This window comes from Pelophylax lessonae, assembly GCF_965119305.1.
Source record: "Pelophylax lessonae genome assembly, chromosome: 7".
NCBI classification, from domain to species: domain Eukaryota; kingdom Metazoa; phylum Chordata; class Amphibia; order Anura; family Ranidae; genus Pelophylax; species Pelophylax lessonae.
In genome coordinates this window covers 117,214,783-117,235,071 of record NC_138774.1, presented here as the reverse complement: position 1 = coordinate 117,235,071, position 20,289 = coordinate 117,214,783, and the positions used below count along the sequence as shown (strand labels likewise).

The following is a 20,289-nucleotide window of genomic DNA, read 5'->3' as shown; positions in this document are numbered from 1 at the left end:
AGTCCCCATCCAGTGGGACTATGAAGTGGCCGACCTAGCGCGGAGTTGGCTGGCTGGGGTGACCACTGGATCTATATATCCAGCCCGTCGCCCAGATCCAGCTTAGTTGCTTGTAGATCTCTCACAGGAAAAAAATCTGGAGAAAATGCTAACTAGAAAAATCTAGGGAAAAAAAAAAACGGAATTTTTGTAAAATCTTACCTGTAAAATTCCTTTCTCTGAGTCCTCCGACAGTCGCCGCCTCTTCATATTCGTCACATATGGGGTATTAGACTTTGCTCCGAAGGAGTAGCTAGGCAACAGAATATGTTCACATTAAAGCTTTTAACATATCCCACCCTCAAGGGGTGGTCCCCTCAGTCAATACCCTCCTACTTCCTGCAACCATATCTCAGTTTCAGTGGAATAGCAGTACAGTATACAACCAAACCCCAAAAGAGGGGCGGGGGCGGCAACTGTCGGAGGACTCAGAGAAAGGAATTTTACAGGTAAGATTTTACAAAAATTCCGTTTTCTCTTACGTCCTCCGACAGTCGCCGCCTCTTCATATTCGTCACATATGGGGACGTCCCAAAGCAGTGCAAACATGAGGGGTGGGAAACGCATCCGCGCCGAAAGGCAACGCAGTCTCCGCATCAAAGAAAGGAACCTTACCAAAGGAACCCAGCTGGGCAACAGGAAAAAACAGGTGCTCAACAGGAGCAACAACCCAGGAAAAGACAAATAACCAGGGGATAAAAAACTTATCCCAACAGCCAGTGGTCCCCAACAAGGGACCCTAGGGAATCGCCGCACTAAGAACCTTGCAGCCAAAGGAAGCATCCGCCGATGCCTGAACATCTACTTTGTAGAATTTTGTGAAAGTGTGCACGGTCGACCAGGTCGCCGCCTTACACACCTGGGCTACAGAAGCCCCATGACGACAGGCCCAAGACGTACTCAGATCTAGTAGAGTGCGCCTTCACAGGCACAGGGGGAACCTTCCCCTGCAAAGCATAGGCCTGTTCAATGGTCTGCCTGATCCATTTGGCGATGGTAGAGGCCGATGCCGCCATGCCCTTCCGAGGACCCTCTGGAAGAACAAACAAGGAATCAGTCTTCCGAAAAGACTCAGTCGATTTAAGGTAAACCCTTATCGCCCGAACAACATCCAAAGAATGTAATCTCACCTCCTTTGGATGTTTAGGCTTCGCGCACAGCGAAGGCAAGACAATATCCTAATTAAGATGGAATTCCGAAACTCGCTTCAGAAGAAAAGAAGGATTAGGTCGCAAGACCACCTTATCCAAATGAACAACCAGATACGGAGACTTGCAGGACAAAGCCGCCAGCTCCGACACTCTGCGAGCCGAAGTGATCGCAACCAAAAAGGCGACCTTTTTGGACAACATAGACAACGAGATCTCCCTGATCTGTTCAAAAGGAGCACGTTGTAATACAGCTAGAACGAGATTCAAGTCCCAAGGGGGCAGAGGATCCCTCCTAGGAGGAACCAGATGCCGCACTCCCTGAACAAAAAAGTGCCAACCAAGGAGTTGGAAGCCACGGGACGTTGAAACAGAACGGCCAGCGCAGACACCTGACCCTTTATCGTAGCCAGCGCCAAACGCTGATCGACACCCGTTTGAAGGAAGGACAGCACTCGGGAAACCGAGTACGTGCGGGGTGAAAACCCCCTGGACTCACACCAGGCAAAATAGGCCTTCCAAGTACGGTAATAAACCTTCCCCTGATTAGTACATCAGCTTGTACTAATGCCACAGGGCCACTAACGCGTCCGACGCGTCTGCCCGAGGGTCGCGCGTCCTTGCCACGAACCTGCTCACCTTGTTGTTGAGATGAGACGTGAACAGGTCCACATCTGGAAGACCCCACTTCGCGCACAACATCTGGAAGACAGCCGGGTGGAGAGACCATTCCCCCTGATCCAGGGTCTGGCGACTCAGATAGTCCGCCTGCCAGTTCTCCACCCCTGGAATGTGAACCGCCGTTATCGCCGGGACATGAGTCTCGGCCCAAGACAGAATGTCGGCCACTTCTCGAGCCGCTCGGGCACTCCTGGTGCCCCCTTGGTGGTTGATGTAGGCCACCGCCGTGGCATTGTCCGTCTGCACCCGAACCGGGCAGCCCCGCAGCCGGTCCGTCCAGCGATGAAGACAGAGATTTATCGCACGCAATTCCAGAATGTTGATCGGAAGGGAGGACTCCCCCTCCGACCAAGTCCCCTGGGCGGACAGAACGCCCAGAACACCACCCCAGCCCGACAGGCTGGCATCCGTAGTGATTACCGTCCACGAGATAGGACGAAACGACTTGCCCCCGGACACCATCGGGGACTGGAGCCACCACAGAAGGTCTCTTCTGGTGCGATGACTCAAGATTTGAAGATCCAGAGATTGAGGTCGCCCGTCCCACATGGACAGGATCTCCGCTTGGAGACCCCGCGTGTGAAACTGGGCGAAGGGAATCGCCTCGAAGGCCGAGACCATCAATCCCAGACATCTCATGCTCGTCCGCAGAGACGAGTGCGGAACGTCCCTGAGGGACCCGACTTCCTCCTGAAGAGTTCTGAGTTTGTCTTCCGGCAGGAAGACCTTCGCCTGCACCGAGTCCAGAATCATTCCCAGGTAGGGAAGACGAACCGACGGACTCAGTGTCGACTTTGGAAAATTTATCGTCCAACCAAACTCCTGCAGAGTTTGCATCGTGACAGACAGGTCCTTCTCCAGACCCTGGCTGGTCGCAGACCGAACCAGAATGTCGTCCAGATACCCCAGGACAGAAATGCCCTGGGCCCTCAATAATGCCAGAACCGGTGCAAGCACCTTGGTGAAGACCCGCGGAGCCGAGGCGAGACCAAAAGGCAACGCCATGAACTGGTAGTGATCCTCCGCAATGGCGAATCGAAGGTACCTCTGGTGACCCTCGAAAATGGGGATGTGAAGATACGCATCCTTCAAATCGATGGAGGCCACGAATTCCCCCGGAACCAGGGCAGCCACCACCGACCGCAGGGATTCCATGCGGAACTTGCGAACCCGCACAGAGCGGTTCAGAGCCTTCAAGTCCAGAATTGGACGAACCTTGTCCTCCTTTCTTGGCACAGTGAACAGATTGGAATAAAACCCCCGAAATCTGTCCCGATGAGGCACCGGAACTACCACTCCCTGAGCCCTCAGGTCCCGCACCGCCAGGTGCAGGTCCCGTAAACGCTCTGGAGACAGTTGAAGATTTGAGGGAAAAAATCTGCTCTCCGGCCGAGAGAGAAACTTGATCTTGTAACCAGATCGAATGATCTCCTGAACCCATCTGTCCCGCACGCGGGCCAACCAGGGCTGAAGAAAACCGAGCAAGCGTCCCCCCACCCCAAAACTGGGTGAGGGCGCCCCTTCAGGCCGCACTGTTATGGGCTGCGGATCCGGATTGACCGGACTTCTGTTTTCCAGACCAGGGCTTCTTCTGAGAGCCTTGACCTTTGAACGGTTTGCCCTTGTAGTGCGACCGAAAGGCACGAAAGGACCCCTGAGGGGGCCGAAAATTAGCATGCTTCTTCCCAGAAGCCCCCTTAGCCTTGGGGAAATGGGGCAAGAGAGTGCTCTTACCTCCGGTGATCCCCTTAAACACATCCAAGGACTCCCCAAAAAGGCGAGACCCATCATAAGGCAGATTGGCTAAGGTCTTACGTGAAGATTGGTCCACCGACCAACATTTCAACCAAACCAGGCGGCGAGACAACACCGCCACGCTGTGCACACGTGCAGCCAACGGGACTAGGTCCAAGTCCGCATCACACAGATACATGACACCCTGGTGGATTTTATCCACCATATCCAGGGTCGCCGGCGAGGCCGAATCGGCCACTAAGACGCGCCTAAGCATCTGCGTCCAACTTGCGACCGCCTGGGCCGCCATGAGAGAGGCAAACAGAGCCTTAAGCATAGAACCCGTAACAGAATAAGTATGACGGGCAAGAGACTCCAATCTCCTATCCGTGGCATCACGGAACACAGGGGAATCCTCTGCAGGAATCGCAGTGGATTTGTTTAAAACCGCAATTGCGTGATCCACTGGGGGTGGCACACACCACCTTTCATCAGTGGAAGGCGAGAAAGGATAACGCAGCTTGAACCTACTTGGTACAGCAAAAGGTTTGCGTAGATCGCGCCACTGTTCCTTAACAGCGCGCTGAAAATCATCATTGCAGGGAAAAACCTGCGGCGTCCTGCGTTTCCTCTGCGTCCCATAAGCCGACAAGGCAGCGGGGGGACACACTTCATCCTGCAAACGCAGCGTTTGTTTTATGGAAGCAATCAATTCATCCATGATTGCAAGCTCTTCAGGCGAGCCAGGGGGAGAATTATCAACCCCTTCAACTTCAGCCTCCACCTCGGACCCCACTAGATCCAGGGAGGAGCGGGACCCCGATAAGGAGGCCCCCGCCATAACAGCCCCATCACCTTCACCCTCAGAATCAGAGGAAAGAGAAACGCTGGGTCTTTTAGCAGATTGAGCAGCCACCAGCATCTGCACCTGAGCAGCAAGGCCAGCCACAATAGTGGCTAAATCCCCCCCCTGGGGGGGGGGGGGGAAACAGCGGTCCCCTGGCTTTCCACCAAGGCGGTAGGAAATTTGCCCTCCTGAGAATCCATTGCCCCTATTACAAATGCCGGATAATAAAGGGTTAACTGCCCCTTTAACAAGCACGGCGAGCGCAGCCCACCGCACCACACACAAGCACAATGAGACCCCCACAGGGACAATAAAACTGACACAGGCAATGGATAAGAAGGATATAACCTGAGGAGACCCTCGCCGCTGCTGCTGCCTCGATCGGTGTTCCTGGAGAAGAGGAAGTGATGCGGCCAGGGCGCTCTATGAAAGCCTATGGGAGGCTACAAGAAAATGGCCGCCATGCATGTAGAACATGCGGCCGGAGCGAGTGTAGGCAAAATGGCGCCGTTTGGCGCCGAAACCGCCGCTCCACAGTACAGTAATGCACACATGTCATCCATGTATAAAAAAACATGTTAGGTCGCCGCAGCGATCGCTGTATAGTGCCCAAACATGCCACAAAACATGCCCCACAGCACACAGCTTCTCACACTGACAAGGCTGACACACAGTGTCACACAGCTCCCCCCCCCCTTGCAGCCCACAGCATGCAGCCGAGTGATAGGGAGACAAACAGTGTGAACAGAGGCAGGTTACACAGTCCCAGACTGACACTCCCCCAGACAGACAGGTCCCCACATAGATACACTTACCTCACAATGGCGTGGGGGACCCGCACAGGCGAACAAGCCGCTGCACATGAGGCAGGGAGAGTCGCATACAAGACGCACAGAATGGGGGTTAAGAAACCGCACAGCGTCCAGTGAGGTAGCCACCTCACCAATCATCCCTGCACCGAACAGGGATGGGTCGTTCACTGTGCCAGGAGCGTTACCTGGCTGAACGCTCGATGGCAGGCTGGGAAGCCACTGACCCACGACCTGCGACCAGGGGGATCAGCCCGAGACCCAGCCCGCATGATCCTCTTCATCCGAAGAACTAACGCTGACAAAAAGAACAGCTAAGTAAAGGTAGAGAGAAAACTCAAACAAAAAATCAAAAAAGAAGAAAGAGTCTGGGGCACAAAGCCCCAGCACAGAGAGAGCCAGCCACTCCTGACAAGCTAGACATTGAAACTGAGATATGGTTGCAGGAAGTAGGAGGGTATTGACTGAGGGGACCACCCCTTGAGGGTGGGATATGTTAAAAGCTTTAATGTTATCATATTCTGTTGCCTAGCTACTCCTTCGGAGCAAAGTCTAATACCCCATATGTGACGAATATGAAGAGGCGGCGACTGTCGGAGGACGTAAGAGAAAAAAACTTTTGCCAGGACCAGAGATCCCAGCAAGGAACTAGGTCCTGACTAGGCAGATTAAAACTGACATCCTATGGCAGGGGGAGAGGGTATACACCCTGGGACTGCCCATGGGCGTAGCCAGAAATTTTCTGCTTAGTGTCCTACTCCTGTAGGGGGCAGTATAACCCTACTGATATAAAGATCAGAGACTGCGTCCGTCAATGAACGATAGAGAAAAGTTCAGCACTGTGAAAACTTTCCGGATGCACTGTAAGCAACACAGGGAGCAAACTATACTTTTCCACAGCAGAGGAAGTATGGTACCAAACTCACGACAATACCCGTATCCACTCTGGGAATGATTCCCATTGAGAAAACGGTTATGAAACTCTACCACCGCTGGTACTAAACTCCCACTAAACTGGCAGTAATTTACCCCTCAGCCTGTCCGAAATGTTGGAGGAACTGCGACTCAGATGGATCCTTGGTCCACATATGGTCGGCTTGCCCTACCCTCCGACCATTCTAGAAGATGTACACTGCCTGATCTACTCAGTCGCAAGCGTTAATACTCACTTGACACCGCAAATGGCTCTGCTGGGGATAGGGTTAACCAAATTGCCAACCATAGTACAGCCATAGTTACCCACATCCTTATAGGTGCATGACTTTCAATTGCTCATAACTGGAAATGCCCTACTCAACCTACCATCCAAATAAATTCCCCTGCTCAACGAACAATGCTTAAATGGAATATATGTTCCCCCAAAAGCACATCTACAGACATCCAGATTCTGCAGTCAGTGGGAACCATGGCCTAAAGATGTAAGTAGCAACCCTCTCCCTTAAGTAGGCTTAATTATGGCTGTAACCATGACCCTCTATATCTGGATAAATTTTAGTTTCCATTTTTTATCCTTCTTTACACCCATTTCGGCTGGCCCTGCCCACAGCTGAGCCAAAAAGTTGCATTGCCTTAGTAGGAGTTTAGATAAACTATAAAAAGCAAGTCCTATGTGTATCTCCCTACCTTTAAGGTGTGTCCCCGGGTGTGGCCTCCTGACACTGCATAGGTGTCACTTCTATTCTCCTGACTCACATTGCCTATACATAAATTACAAACCATGCAGGGTCTCACAATGTACTCTACTCTTTCCTACTGCCCCTAGGTGATGTCACGATGGCCAATTCTTAGGACGGCACTTCACGTTAACCGTGCCCATTATCGCTAACAATTTTTTGTATATCCCTATGCTGGACTGTTTCAACTACATATTTACTATATATTGCACAAGGTCATAAATGTGACATTTATACTACTTGTGTTATATTGTTCTCATACCCTCCTTTTGTGGCATGTTGCTGTATTTCTGGGAAACCCAATAAAATCTTTTGGAAAAAAAAAAAAAAAAAAAAACACAACACTTAGAAGTGTTATGTCACTCGTATTTAATCTGCCCTTACACTGACAAATCAGCATAACGATGAATAAACTGGCATGCTAATCTTTGTGTAAGGACCCATTAGACACATGGGAGGGAAAAATTGCATTTCTATAGCAAGAGACACAGGAATAGCCACTATTTACTTTGGGTGACCAGGTGACAGAGCCCATACAACATGCTGAAAGAAAGGACACACTATCGGCACCAAATTTAAGAGATCTGTCACCTGCCCATTCAGGGAAGCCCCTCTCAATAAGCTCCTGTGTTTTTACCCGGGAGGATGACTTCACTGCTCCGCTACAGTGTGATCTTGTTTGGCTGCTTGAGCTCTAGCCCCGTAAAGCTTGCTATTGGTTGGACTTTATCCATTCAACAGGGAACTGTGCTGGGCTCAAAAACAGGGTATTGTCTTTAAAGCCTCTCAAAATCAAGCATTGCGGCCATGGCATGTGCTTACCCTTGATCGGTGCAGCTTAAGGTGAGAAACTGCAGATCGAGAGCCTATATTTACTTCTCTCCCGTCACTTACTGCTTTCACTGGCTTTGCTGAAGCCTTTGGCTCCTGCTGCTGTCAAAGCCAGTGATGGAGGGGGGTAGGGCTAAGTCCCGCTGTCTGTGTCATAAGACACTGACAGCGAGGCTCGGGAATAAGCCTGCACGTGTGCCACATAGAAAGTAGCTTTCTATGGAGACACTTAGGAAGAGCCAGGGGCAGTGGTGGGGGGCCTGAAAGGTGATGGTTCGGGGCCACTCCGTGCAATTCCTTTGCACAGAACCGGTAACTGTACACCTGCTTTTTTTAAATAAAAAATTCCAATCACTTTAAGACTGGCCAAGAAAAGCAGAATATCTAATACAATTAGGCAAGCTTTTGACAACAAATATGAAACTTAGGGACACCTTCTTACCTTGGAGTCATAAGCAGATTGTTGTATGACTTCAGGTGCCATCCAGAAAGGAGTGCCTACAAAAGTGTTCCTTTTGATCTGAGTATCAGTCAGCTGTCCAGCAACACCAAAGTCAGCAAGTTTGACATCCCCTTGCTCAGACAGTAGGACATTGGCAGCTGGAAGACACAAACATAAATGAAGCCATAATTTACCACAACTATAGTTAGGGGGTAGGTGGTTAATAAAATTTTACTTGTGCAAACCTTTGATGTCCCTGTGAATTTTATTTTCAGAGTGAAGATAATCCAGACCTTTTAATATTTCTCTCAACATGGTTGCAATCTGGAGTTCATCAAAAGGACCAACACGTAGCTGAAAGAGAAAAGAAGTAAAAAAAAAAAAAAAAGTAAATATATACTTTACAACTTACAGGTGCACAGAACAGAAATGCAGCCAAAAAAACACTTTGAACCAAAGAACCCTCCAAAGCTTATCACAGCTACCCCACTAAGGCTAGCCACAGACTTGGGATACTAATACTTTTAATAAAATTGATTTGCATAAATGTGTGCAGTCATTTTGGCTGAACATGCATGTATACACACCTGGGTTGCTGAAAAAAAAAAAAAAAAATAGCCTCTCCATATGGCAATCCTTCTCTTAAACCGGCCATACAGAGATTAAAATTTGGCCAGTTTAGCAGGGACTGGCCAAATTTCAATCCATGTATTGGCAGGCTGGTTTTAAATAACATTTAGCGCCATAGACTACAGCCAGCAACACTGATCATTGTATTCTGACAGGGAAGGCTCCCCACTGCCTGACTACAATACCACAATGGGAAGGATTCCCTCATCCACTTTGTGATCCTGCTATATAGGATCACATGTCTCTATGGTCATCTCACAAGCCACGCCCCCCCACAGTTAGAATCACCCCCCTAGGGTCACATTTAACCCCTGGATCACCAACACTGCTAACCCCTTACATGCCAATGGCATTACAGTAAAAGTGCATATTTTTTGCACTGATTACTGTAGCAATGTCACTTGTACCCCCCAAAGTGTCAAAAATGTCAGTTAGGGGTCCGATCTGTCCGTCGCAATGTCGCAGTCCCGCTAAAAATCTCAGATCGCTGCCATTACTAGTAAAAAAAAAAAAAAAAAACCCAATAAAAAAATGACAAATCTTTCCCGTAGTTAGGACGCAATAACTTTTGCGCAAGCCAATCAAAATACGCTTATTGCGATTTTTTTTTTACCAAGAATATGTAGCAGAAAACAAATTGGCCTAAAAAATGTAAAAAAAAAGAAAATTTGATTTTTACATTTTTTTTTTGGGGGGGGGGGGGGGGAGAATGTTATATAGCAGAATGTGAATTTTTCAAAATTGTCGCTTTTTTTGTTCATAGCGCAAAAAAACAAGCAAAAAAAAAAGCTCTATTAGTGGGGGGGGGGAGAGGACGCCAATTTTATTTGGGTACAGCATTGCAGGACCGCGCAATTGTCCATTAAAGTAGTGCAGTGCCGAAACGTAAAATAGGGCCTGGTCATTAAGCAGGAAAATCTTTCGGTCTTACAGTCGTTACCAAGGAAAGGAGGAACTTGATCCCTAATTGAATAGGCCTGAATCACTGTCTGATCCATCTGAAAATGGTCACAACATAAACGGCCAACTCTTTTTGAGGTCCAATTGAGTACAAATAGTGAGTCTGACTTCCTAAGAGACTCCGTAGCTGCCAGGTACACCTTGATTGCCTGAAGCACAGCCAGGGAATGCAGAGCAATTTCCTTAGGATGTTTAGGCCTGTGACATAGTGAAGGCAACACAATGTCTTAGTTCAAATGGAAATCAAGAAACGACCTTTGAAAGTAACAAAGGACAGGGAAGACGAACCACCTTAGCTCTGTAAACCAAGGTGAATGACAAGACAATGCCACCAGCTCCGACACCCTGCATGCAGAAGTAATAGCCACCAAAAAGGCCACCTGGGACAACATAAGCAGGGGAACCTCCCAATATTTTCAAAGGGAGATTCCTGGATTACTGACAACACCAATTTGGGGACCCACGGAGGTAATGGAGACCGCACTGGAAGAACCAAGTGTCGAGCTCCCTGGATAAAGGTACGCACCAAGGAAAGTGTGGCCAATGGATGTTGCAAGAAAACCGCCAAGGCCGAAAACCTGGTCCTTGATGGAACTCAAGGCCAGGCGCTGCTCAACCCTGTTGGAGGAAAGCCAAGATCCGAGACATTGAAAAGGAGCGAGCGAGAACCCAAAAAGACTCGCACCACGCAACGTTATGTCTTCCAAATACGATGGTAGATCTTCCTAGAGGTTAATTTTCTAACCTGTAACAGCGTAGGAATCACTGATTCAGACAAACCTCTATCCTTCAGCACCTGTCTTTCAACAGGCAACGTGTTAAAAACCAGTGATTAAAGCAGGATGGAAGATTGGTCATTGAGATAGCAGATCTTTCCTAAGAGAAGTCTCCAAGGAGCATCGGCGTACCAAGACCAGCGAGGCCGGTCTGGAGCCACCACAAAGACTGAAATACCTTGCTGCCTTGATCCTGCACAGGAGTCTTGGCAGAAATTTGAGAGGGAGAAAGACATAATACTGACACCAAGGAGCCACTAATGCTTCTGCGGCATCGGTCAGAGGATTCCGAGACCATGCCACAAACCTCTGTACCTTCCATGGAATTTATATAGCAGAGGGGGCTGGAACGATCGTTCTGCCCACATTAGAACGCCGGATATTTCCAGATTCACCAGGACACTATTTGTGCCCCCATGGTGATGGACATAGGCCGTGGCATTGTTCGATTGAATTCGTACCGGACACCCCTGAAGAAGAAGAATTGTCCAATGATCCAAACAGTCTGATCACTCATAGTTCCAGTACATTGATCGGCATTGCCCCCTGAGCACAAGCTGTGCCGAGGACACCTCCCCACGCTGAAAGGCTGGCATCTGTGGTGACAACTGCCCAGTACAGGGGAGAATGATTTCCCTGTCGAAGTGCCAGAGAGACTGGATTCTTGTCCCATTTCACCAGAAATTCTTTTGCTGAGATCTCGTGTGGAACTGTACAAACAGAACCGCCACGAAGGTAGACCCCATCAGGCCTGGAGGGATGATCGTCTGCTGGACAACAGAAGCTAAATTGCCTCTTGCAATTTCTGGAGTTTTTCTAGAGGAAGAAACACTCTGGCTGAGGCCACATCCACCCAGATAGTCCAGTTTTGTGGACAGAACCAGAGCAGACTTCTAAAAAAGGTGCAGAATCCAACCGAACACATTCAGAGATCGCAGTGTAATCTCCAAGGTGTCCATCAGAGCCTCTGCTCACAGAAGATCATCTCCAGTAGCGCGATCCCCTGCTGACGCAACAATGCTAGCACCGGGGTCAACACTTTAAGACCCGAGGAGCAGAGGCGAGACCAAAGGTAAACGCCACAAACTTCTTGCCCACAGCAAAGCGGAGGAAGCGATAGTGACCGGCACATATTGGAATGTGAAGGTAGGTGCCCTTGAAGTCGATAAAAAACGAGAAAATCACCCAGATGCAAGGACGCCACTACCGTGCAAATGGACTATTTGGAACTTCTTTACCCGCACAAAGCAGTTTAGCGACTTAACCCTCCTCTTATGTTAGGGTCAGAACCAACCCGTTTTCAGGTTTTGAATGTCTAAGCATCACATAAATTTGGTTTATTGCATCAAGATTTTTTTACTTTGTCAGGAACCTCTATTTAAACCATGTAATAGAAAAAGAATCCTTTTCACTAAATTATAAAATACTGTAGTGAAAATTAAGACGTTTATGGTGTTAGGCTCAATTCTGACCCAGTTATAATATAGGATTTAAGGACACTAATAAGTGCCAAAACTGAAATCAAACTCTCTCTGCTTAGTAACATTGACAGCCAATCACCTCTCAACCCTGTGAGCTGTAGTTAGGGAGGAGCCCATCTCTTTGCCTGCTTGTCTGCTTCTCTAAATAAAGTGAAGAAACACAGGACCAATACATTTCAGAGTTGCTGACTTTATTTTACCATTTTTTAAATTTGAAAATGAGAGGTATGCTATCAAAAGAAAGGACTAAGGGGTCACACCAAAAATATTAAAACCAATCTTTTCAAGGATAAAGAAGCCTAACAAGGTAACCAAGAGGTAAGAAACAAATTGGATGATAAATAATTGTTCAGAGGGTATTTTATGGCTGATTTAATACACGGGTCAAAACCGACCCGTTATCATGGATAGTAACAGAAAGCTAACATAAGAGGAGGGTTAAGGTCCAAAATTGGATGTACCTGCCTTCCGTCCAGGGAATTGTAAACAGGTATGAGAAAAAACACTGAAAACATTCCAAACCCGGAACTGGGACAATCACCCCATGAAGTAACAAGGCTTGCACTGCCCCTGTGAGCGATCCAGGGACAACTGCAGGTTCGAAGGAAAGAATCTTACCTGAGGAAAAAGACCGAAAGACTTTGTGGACCCACCTGACCCATACCAGAGAGGTCCACAGATCCAGAAATCAGCGAAGACGTCCCCTCACCCCAGATACGGGTGAGGGTGCCCCCCTTATGGAGAGGAAAGCCCTGCCCGCATGTCCTCTTGGAACCTCCGGGGGAGGCTCTGAAGGACTTTTATCATTTGAGGGATGAAAGGCCTCTTATGAGAAGAGAAGAATGGCCCAGGTTTACGACGGAGCTCCTTGCCCTCGGTAGCCTGCAGAAGAGACCCTTAAAGATGTCATCCAAGGAAGCTCCGAACAAGCGATCCCCCACAAAGATCAGATAAGGCCTTCTTAGAAGTCTAAAGATAAAACGGTACACCTGAGCCATCACTGTATGATGATACGTGTAATTAACTGCTGTAGGCACCGATTAGCCAATCTGTAGCCAAAAGTGAAATATTATAGAAGAGTGGTGCTGCGCAGTCACCACTGTTCTTGTGGTGCGACTTCCATTCAAATCAATAGGCTCCCATAGGGAACCATTGATTTTGAATGGAAGAAAAAAAACGTATAACGTGGCTGAACATAAGTTCATCACGTTCAGTCACGTTTAGTCACGTTCGGCCGCGTTTCTGCGTTTGAAACGCTGGGAAACACGCGTTCGAACGCAAATAATTGCGTTCTAAAAAAAGTCCCTGAACGCAACTGCCTGCAAATGACTGTAAACGACCATGTGTACATAAAAGATATGGCAGCGTGCTCACGTCACTTCCGGTTTTGGTACGAGATCGAGGCGTGGACCGCACAGCGCTCTGATCTACCTACATGCTGGTTTTTCTTTGTTTAAATGTGAGTACCTCTTTATATTATATGTAAATAAATTACCTTACGGTACCTACACTATGTCCCCTGTTTATTACTTTCTGGCATACAATCTGGAGTGAAACCGGGGGGTACCTTGGAACACATCTGCCATTAGGAACACATTGGGAACCAGTGCAGCGAAACACCTTCCAATAGGACCATCCAGGTTTCCGGTAGGACGTTCCCATCCAGGCACAAAGAGGACATCGTTGGATCGCTGGACCACTTTATACACCCGCTATATACCCCTGTGTGGGGTGGGTGTCTCTGGTAAGTGTGCCTTTCTACCAGAGAAATCACCCAGCACCTTACCACCCACCACGGGGTCACTCCTTAGAAATATCCACCAGAGTGTTGTCACCTATATCAACTTGAGAATATTCACTCGCTTGTGGTCATTTGCATGTGACATACAGATTGTTGGACTTTTCTGCAGCGCATACTGAATAACGTTTGCTGCTGGCACTTTATATTATCCCCACACCATATCATATGGTAGATTGGGGTTTTCCAAACACTATAGCACTTTTTAAAGCACTTTATAATTGCATGTAATGTAATATATTTTTCATGCTCTTCGTTGTGTATTGCATATGGTTTGATATTTATCACATATAGCACCAATATATGCACTAAGTCACTTTATAAGAGCACCTTAAAATATAGCACCTTTGATCTTTACACTATTTGATGTTAGTAATTGTATTCAATCTGGTGATCTTTAGATATTTATTATTGTGGATAAGCACTACGTCACTTTGGCTATTGATGATTTAACACTAAGATCACCCTCCACATTTAGTTTTTTATAGGCAGCGCCACCATCCCTCCTTTCTTGTACAACCATGTGTACATGGACAGATAAGATAACATGGAGCTGCGTTCAGGGGCTTCTGAAAAAAACGCCCAACTGCTCCTAAACGGCCATTTCCAGCGTCCCGTGTACATGGACCCTTAGGCAGTCTAAGCCGAACCAGCCATAGTGAAACATATGGCAGGCCAGATGTTAAAACAATTGTGCACTACCCCTGTGAATAAACCTACATCGAATAAACCCTAAATAGTATAAAAACCAATTAGGAGTGGAACTGTTGCTATCACCTAAATGTGTTCCCACATCCTAAATAAACCAAAAAATTGTGCGATAGCACTGTTCAAATTAACAAATTAAAACAGTGACTTAATAAAAAAGGTTATACAAAAAATGAGTTGCAATGCAGAGGAAACATGCTATATAAAAGTGAAATAAAAAATTAAGCAATTCCTAAAGTGCAAAATTCAAACGTGTCAGCAAATTAAAGTTAAAAAAAAAAAAACTTCTTAAAAGTGGAGTTCCGGCCTCAAATACCTTTAACTAAAAATACCCCTATAATACTAATCCATCGCCCTTTACAGAACCGCTATTCTCACACTTACAAAATGTATAGTATTGGATTTTAGTCAAAATCTTACTTTTTAAAAACACTGAGCGTGGCCATCTTAGATGTGGGCATCTGAAGCCGCAGTGTAATCTGCTGTGTCCTTTTCCAGGGAGTGTTCTGGGAGTTCTTCCTGATTTCAGCCTCCTGGGAGTGATGACAAACCGCTCCCAGGATGCAATGCAAAGGCAGAAGTGATGTCGGTGGCTGCGGCCAGAGGGGGGAGAAGGAGGAAGTACAATCAAAAATGCCCTGAAAATAAGGTAAGGGACCCCTGAAAAAAGATTGAATGACTGGGCTTCTTGTCTTTGTTGCCTACAGATGGAAAGAATTCTACCACCCTGAGAAATCCTTTATGAAGTCATTCAGGACTGCTCCAAACAGGCGATCCCCACAAAGGGATATCAAATAAGGCCTTCTAAAGAAGTCTGGACAGCAGACCAGCATTTCAGCCAAAACACGCCGAAAGATACAGACAGCCCAATGGTTAAGAAGATTCTGGAGCTGTGTCCGTCAATGAACGAAAGAAAATTTGGATTTTTGTACTTACCGTAAAATCCATTTCTCTGAATTTGAGGGACACAGTGCTTCATAAATCATAATTACTGGGTTATATTGACTCCTCAAGGAGTAGGACTAGGCAGGAAAAAAAAAAAAAAAAAACACCTGGCTATGCCCGTCCTCAGCTTGGTATATAACCCCCCTCTGCTCTAGGTAATCAGTTTAGTAGCAAGAAGTAGTAGAAGTAGAAGACCCTCTCCCAGGTCCGCACTCACCAGATCACCAAACCCCTGCAGGGGTAGCGAGCATCAATCGTATTAAAGATGGCTCTTATATGTATGCCCAGCTTAATGTAAACCACGTTTCCCAGTATAAAAGATCTTTTCTCAAAGGCCACAGATATATGGAAAGAAGAGATTTTCCATAGTTCTGTATGATAAAACGTATTTATTGGAATGTATACAATCTACTCAAACAAAAAGCGCACAATAGCAGTAAACCAAATTGTCTTGAAGACAATACTTCCGGAACGCCGTGCATTCCACGAGCCGGAAGTGAGGAGTGACGCTCTACGCGTTTTATCGATGTGACGTTATCAGGAGCAGCGTCACCTACGTCACTTTCGTATATTAAACTGTGTGCGTTTACCAGGCAACGGAGACAAATGAGGCTGGAAATGGTTGCATATAGCCAATCCCGTTGCCGCTGCAATTTATTATCTGACCGTTTACTAGGCAGCGGAAAGCAACAAATTTGTACAAACAAAAACACCATACGTAAGGCCCATTCTGATCTAGGACTTAACTATGATGGCAATGGTAAAGATAAAACAGGGGAATCTAATCACATGGTATGATTATGCAACAAAACTGGCAGTATTGATAACCAAAACAGGGAAATCATGTTTAAAAAAAAAAAAAAAAAAAAAAAGGAATATGAAATCATATCCTACTAAAACAAATCACTAATGTAAACTCAATTCATAACATAATCCGTGGCTTAGTAACCACAATCAGATCAGAAATAAAACCATTTTTTAAAAACACTTTTAAAACTATCCCGATGTTACATAACTAAAAACAAGTGTAGGTTTTAAATGGAAAGCAGGTAAAGGGCTCCAAGGCTTCTGAAAATGGTGTCTAAATATAATGGGCTAAAAAAATATATAAATATATACCAATAAGGGCCATCGGATATTATGGACCCAACTGGAGTAGACCCAATAAAAGTATAAATGGATATTATATGTGGAAAATTTAAAAAGCAGAACTGCAAAAGGCCTGCAAAAAAAAAAAAAAAAAAAAATGCAGAGGGGGTGAAGGCGCTGAAGCAAGTGGAGGAAAGAAATGTATAAAACTGCAAAACAATGTGCCAAACACAATGTGCCAAACACAATGTGCCAAACACAATGTGCTATTGCAATATCATGGTAACATAATAGTCATAATAAAATCACATTAAAAACCTAACGTTGCCTGGTAACCACACACTATTTAATATGCGGAAGTGACATAGGCGAGGCTGCTCCTGACGACGTCACATCGAGGAAACGCGTAAAACATCACTACGTCACTTCCGGCTCGGCATCCTGGAAGTATTGCCTTCAAGACGATTCGGCTTACGGCTATTGTACGCTTTCGTTTGCGAGTACATTGTATACATTTCAATAAATTATTTTTATAATAAAGAATTCCAATAGGAGGATGCTCTTTCCATATATCCTTGGCCTTTGAGAAAAGATCTTTTACACTGGGAAACATGGTTCACATCATTACATTCTATATTTTTTAATTCTCTTCTACTCTCCCCCCCCATTCTTATGGTTTACATCAAGCTGGGCATACATGTAAGAGCCATCTTTAATACCATTGATGCTCGCTATCCCTGCAGGGGTTTGGTGATCTTGTGAGTGTGGTCCTGGGAGAGAGGGAGAGCACGCGTGTTTTTTCATGATCACGAATCACCATTGAAGATTGAATATTTGTGAATTTGATCATCATTCTATATGAACCTATATATTTTTTGATTTTTTTATCTTATTTAAATTGTGCACATGGTCACTTTGATATTTTTTATACATATTTTGATTGTTTCAATATCAGTCACAGATTATATATACTTTCTTTGATTAGTGAGATACCTTTATTTTCCATCAATCTCCCATTTGACTATCAATTTTAATGATAAAAAAATAATGGTAAAGTGCTAATTTTGTTGTGCAAATGTAACAAAAAAATATATATAAAATATGCAACAAAGAGTGCTAGCTCTTGTATCTATTGTGAAAAAATAATGCTTTCAATAATTTAAAATTGATTCAAAAGAAATAAGTGCTACTTTTCATAAACAAAATCACTATAGACATGAAAGTGCTAGTGACAAGAAAGTGTACTGTGCAATGCAAACAAAATCTATAAAGTGCTGGACAGTGCAATAAATTAGTATTAAGGTGCTTGATAATACCCTTTTTAGGTCTTCAAAAAATTCCAATATTAAACATATAGATAAATAGCTCTGTGAACATATAAATTGGCAAAAAAATGGATATAAAAATATAAATATAGTGCTTGAAATGTGCTTCAATAGTGGGCTCTGATCCAAACAGTTCATGCAAGGTAGTGTAGGAATTGAGTTCCTATGGATCAGGTGCTCCAGTGAATAAGGGTGGTAATTGATGCCTCTTACCAGATTCTGGTAGGTCACACAGACCTCAAATGCCTGTGATCCTATTTTCTTAGGTGGATCAGACCATAGGCACACCTTCACGCAACCTTGAATGATTTATATTGTTTCCAATAAAAGGATGATTTGGAAAAAATAATTATGCTCCTTCTCCTCACACTCCTCCATTAGTTACCCCACGTGGGTGTATATTAAGCCCATATGCAGGGAGACCGATAAGAAGCCAAAAATAGTGTAATACTGTATTTAAATATTACATTTAACATAAAAATGGCTGCTTACTTATTGTTGTGCCCACCTGGCACAGGGCAATACGCATCAGTTGCTATAGGTAGTAGTGGGATCGGGGGTGCAGGATTTGCAGTCTCCTGATACTCTCCAATATCCTTTCCTAATTTACCCTCGTAGTGTGGCAACGGTCCGGCGTGCTTTACAGCATGCGTCCCAATGCGATACGAGGTGACGTTACTATTACTCTCGACTTCCGGGTTTAGCAGAGACCACAATGCATTTCGCTTATGCTAGCGTCATCAGGCAGTCTCTGTTGACCCGGTACAGCGGCTGGATATCTCTCTCTGATTCTATTGGCTCACAGTGTTTATTTTTTAACTTTTAGTAAAAACAATCTTTTTGGACTTAGCTGGGCCATAATTCGAACACAGAGTGGAAAAGACACTAATATAAAAAAAAAAAATTAAAAATATATTATAATTAAAAAACGTATTTCATTTAAAAATATAAGTTTTGAATATATGTTATTGAATATATGATTACTCTAAAAAAAAAAAAATTATATATATAGGGTTCTCGCTAACTTAAGAACATATTTATACACTGGCTTAGTAAATGACATCCGGGCTATTACTTCCCATAGCAACCAATGTCATTGCTAGCAGACTCCTAAAATTGTAGTGCATTTCAAACCAACTCATAATATTTAGAGGATGTATTGAATAAATGATTTGGTCTTAATGATAGATTAACAAGAAGGCCAACATATATAGGAGTAAATATATAAAATATATGTAAATACAATATTATGATGCTAAAAAACCTGAAGTGTATGCATACTATGGCGACTATGAAACTTAATGGAATCTAAAGGATTTTTGGGATCTAATTTGGAAATTAGGATTTGAGTTGTTAATATATGGATTTCGATATTTTAAAATGAATAAATTTGCAATAAATATTATATAGAGGGATATTAGAGATTTAAAAAACAGTTGAGGTCAATGTCCACATTTAATCCTAGCGGTTTTAATGTTTTTAACCTATGTATCCAGAGTGTTTCGTTTTGAGATATCATCTTCCTCATGTCAGAGCCTCTCCAATGTTTATATATTCTGTCTATTCCGCAAAACCATAACAGCACCAACCCAAATCATAACACCCAAACAAATAAACTGATTGAATGATTTAAAGAAAAAGGATACAAAGAAAGGGAATTAAGAAACATACAAAGAAAAGTATCCGAATTAGAGAGAAGAGAACTTTTAACAACTAAGAAAAAAGGAAATACAGCATTCGAAATGGCTTTTATTACTGGTTTTAATTCACAATGTGTACTTGACCCTGCGGACTTAAATATATAGGACGCACTACACGCACTTTAGCTATAAGAATGGGAGAACACGTAGATAATATACGTAAAGGATTTAAACAACATAGTTTGTCAAATCACTTTAAGGTATATTACAATCAAGACCCCTCCCTGTTATGGTTTTGCGGAATAGACAGAATATATAAACATTGGAGAGGCTCTGAGATGAGGAAGATGATCTCAAAACAAAAAACTCTGGATACATAGGTTAAAAACATTAAAACCGCTAGGAATAAATGCGGACATTGACCTCAACTGTTGCAAATTTTTTTTCATTTTAAAATATCGAAATCTATATATTAACAACTCAATCCCAATTTACAAATTTGATCCCAAAAATCCTTTAGATTCCACTAAGTTTCATTGTCGCCATAATATGCATACACATCAGGTTTTTTAGCATCATAATATTGTATTTACATATTTAAATATATTTTTAAATTTACTCATATATTGGCCTTCTTGTTTATCATTAAGACCAAATAATATATTCAATACATCCACTAGATGGCGATATTGTAAAGGTATAATTTGAATGCATATGATAATTTTTTTTTAAA

At 44.5% G+C, this 20,289-nt stretch overlaps 1 protein-coding gene across 2 annotated transcripts in view; it reads right to left on the bottom strand.

Annotated features, from left to right (window-relative positions):
- STK26 (serine/threonine kinase 26) overlaps nt 1–20,289 on the bottom strand; it is a gene marked incomplete at its 3' end in the record, with an annotated part of 321,958 nt that overhangs the window by 114,679 nt on the left and 186,990 nt on the right. For both annotated transcript variants that reach the window (XM_082264444.1, XM_082264443.1), the window contains exons 4-5: nt 8,450–8,558; nt 8,205–8,362 (exon numbers count right to left, since the gene is read on the bottom strand). In XM_082264444.1, the coding sequence (XP_082120570.1) occupies nt 8,205–8,362; nt 8,450–8,558 (267 nt within the window). The remainder of the gene's footprint in view (nt 1–8,204; nt 8,363–8,449; nt 8,559–20,289) is intronic.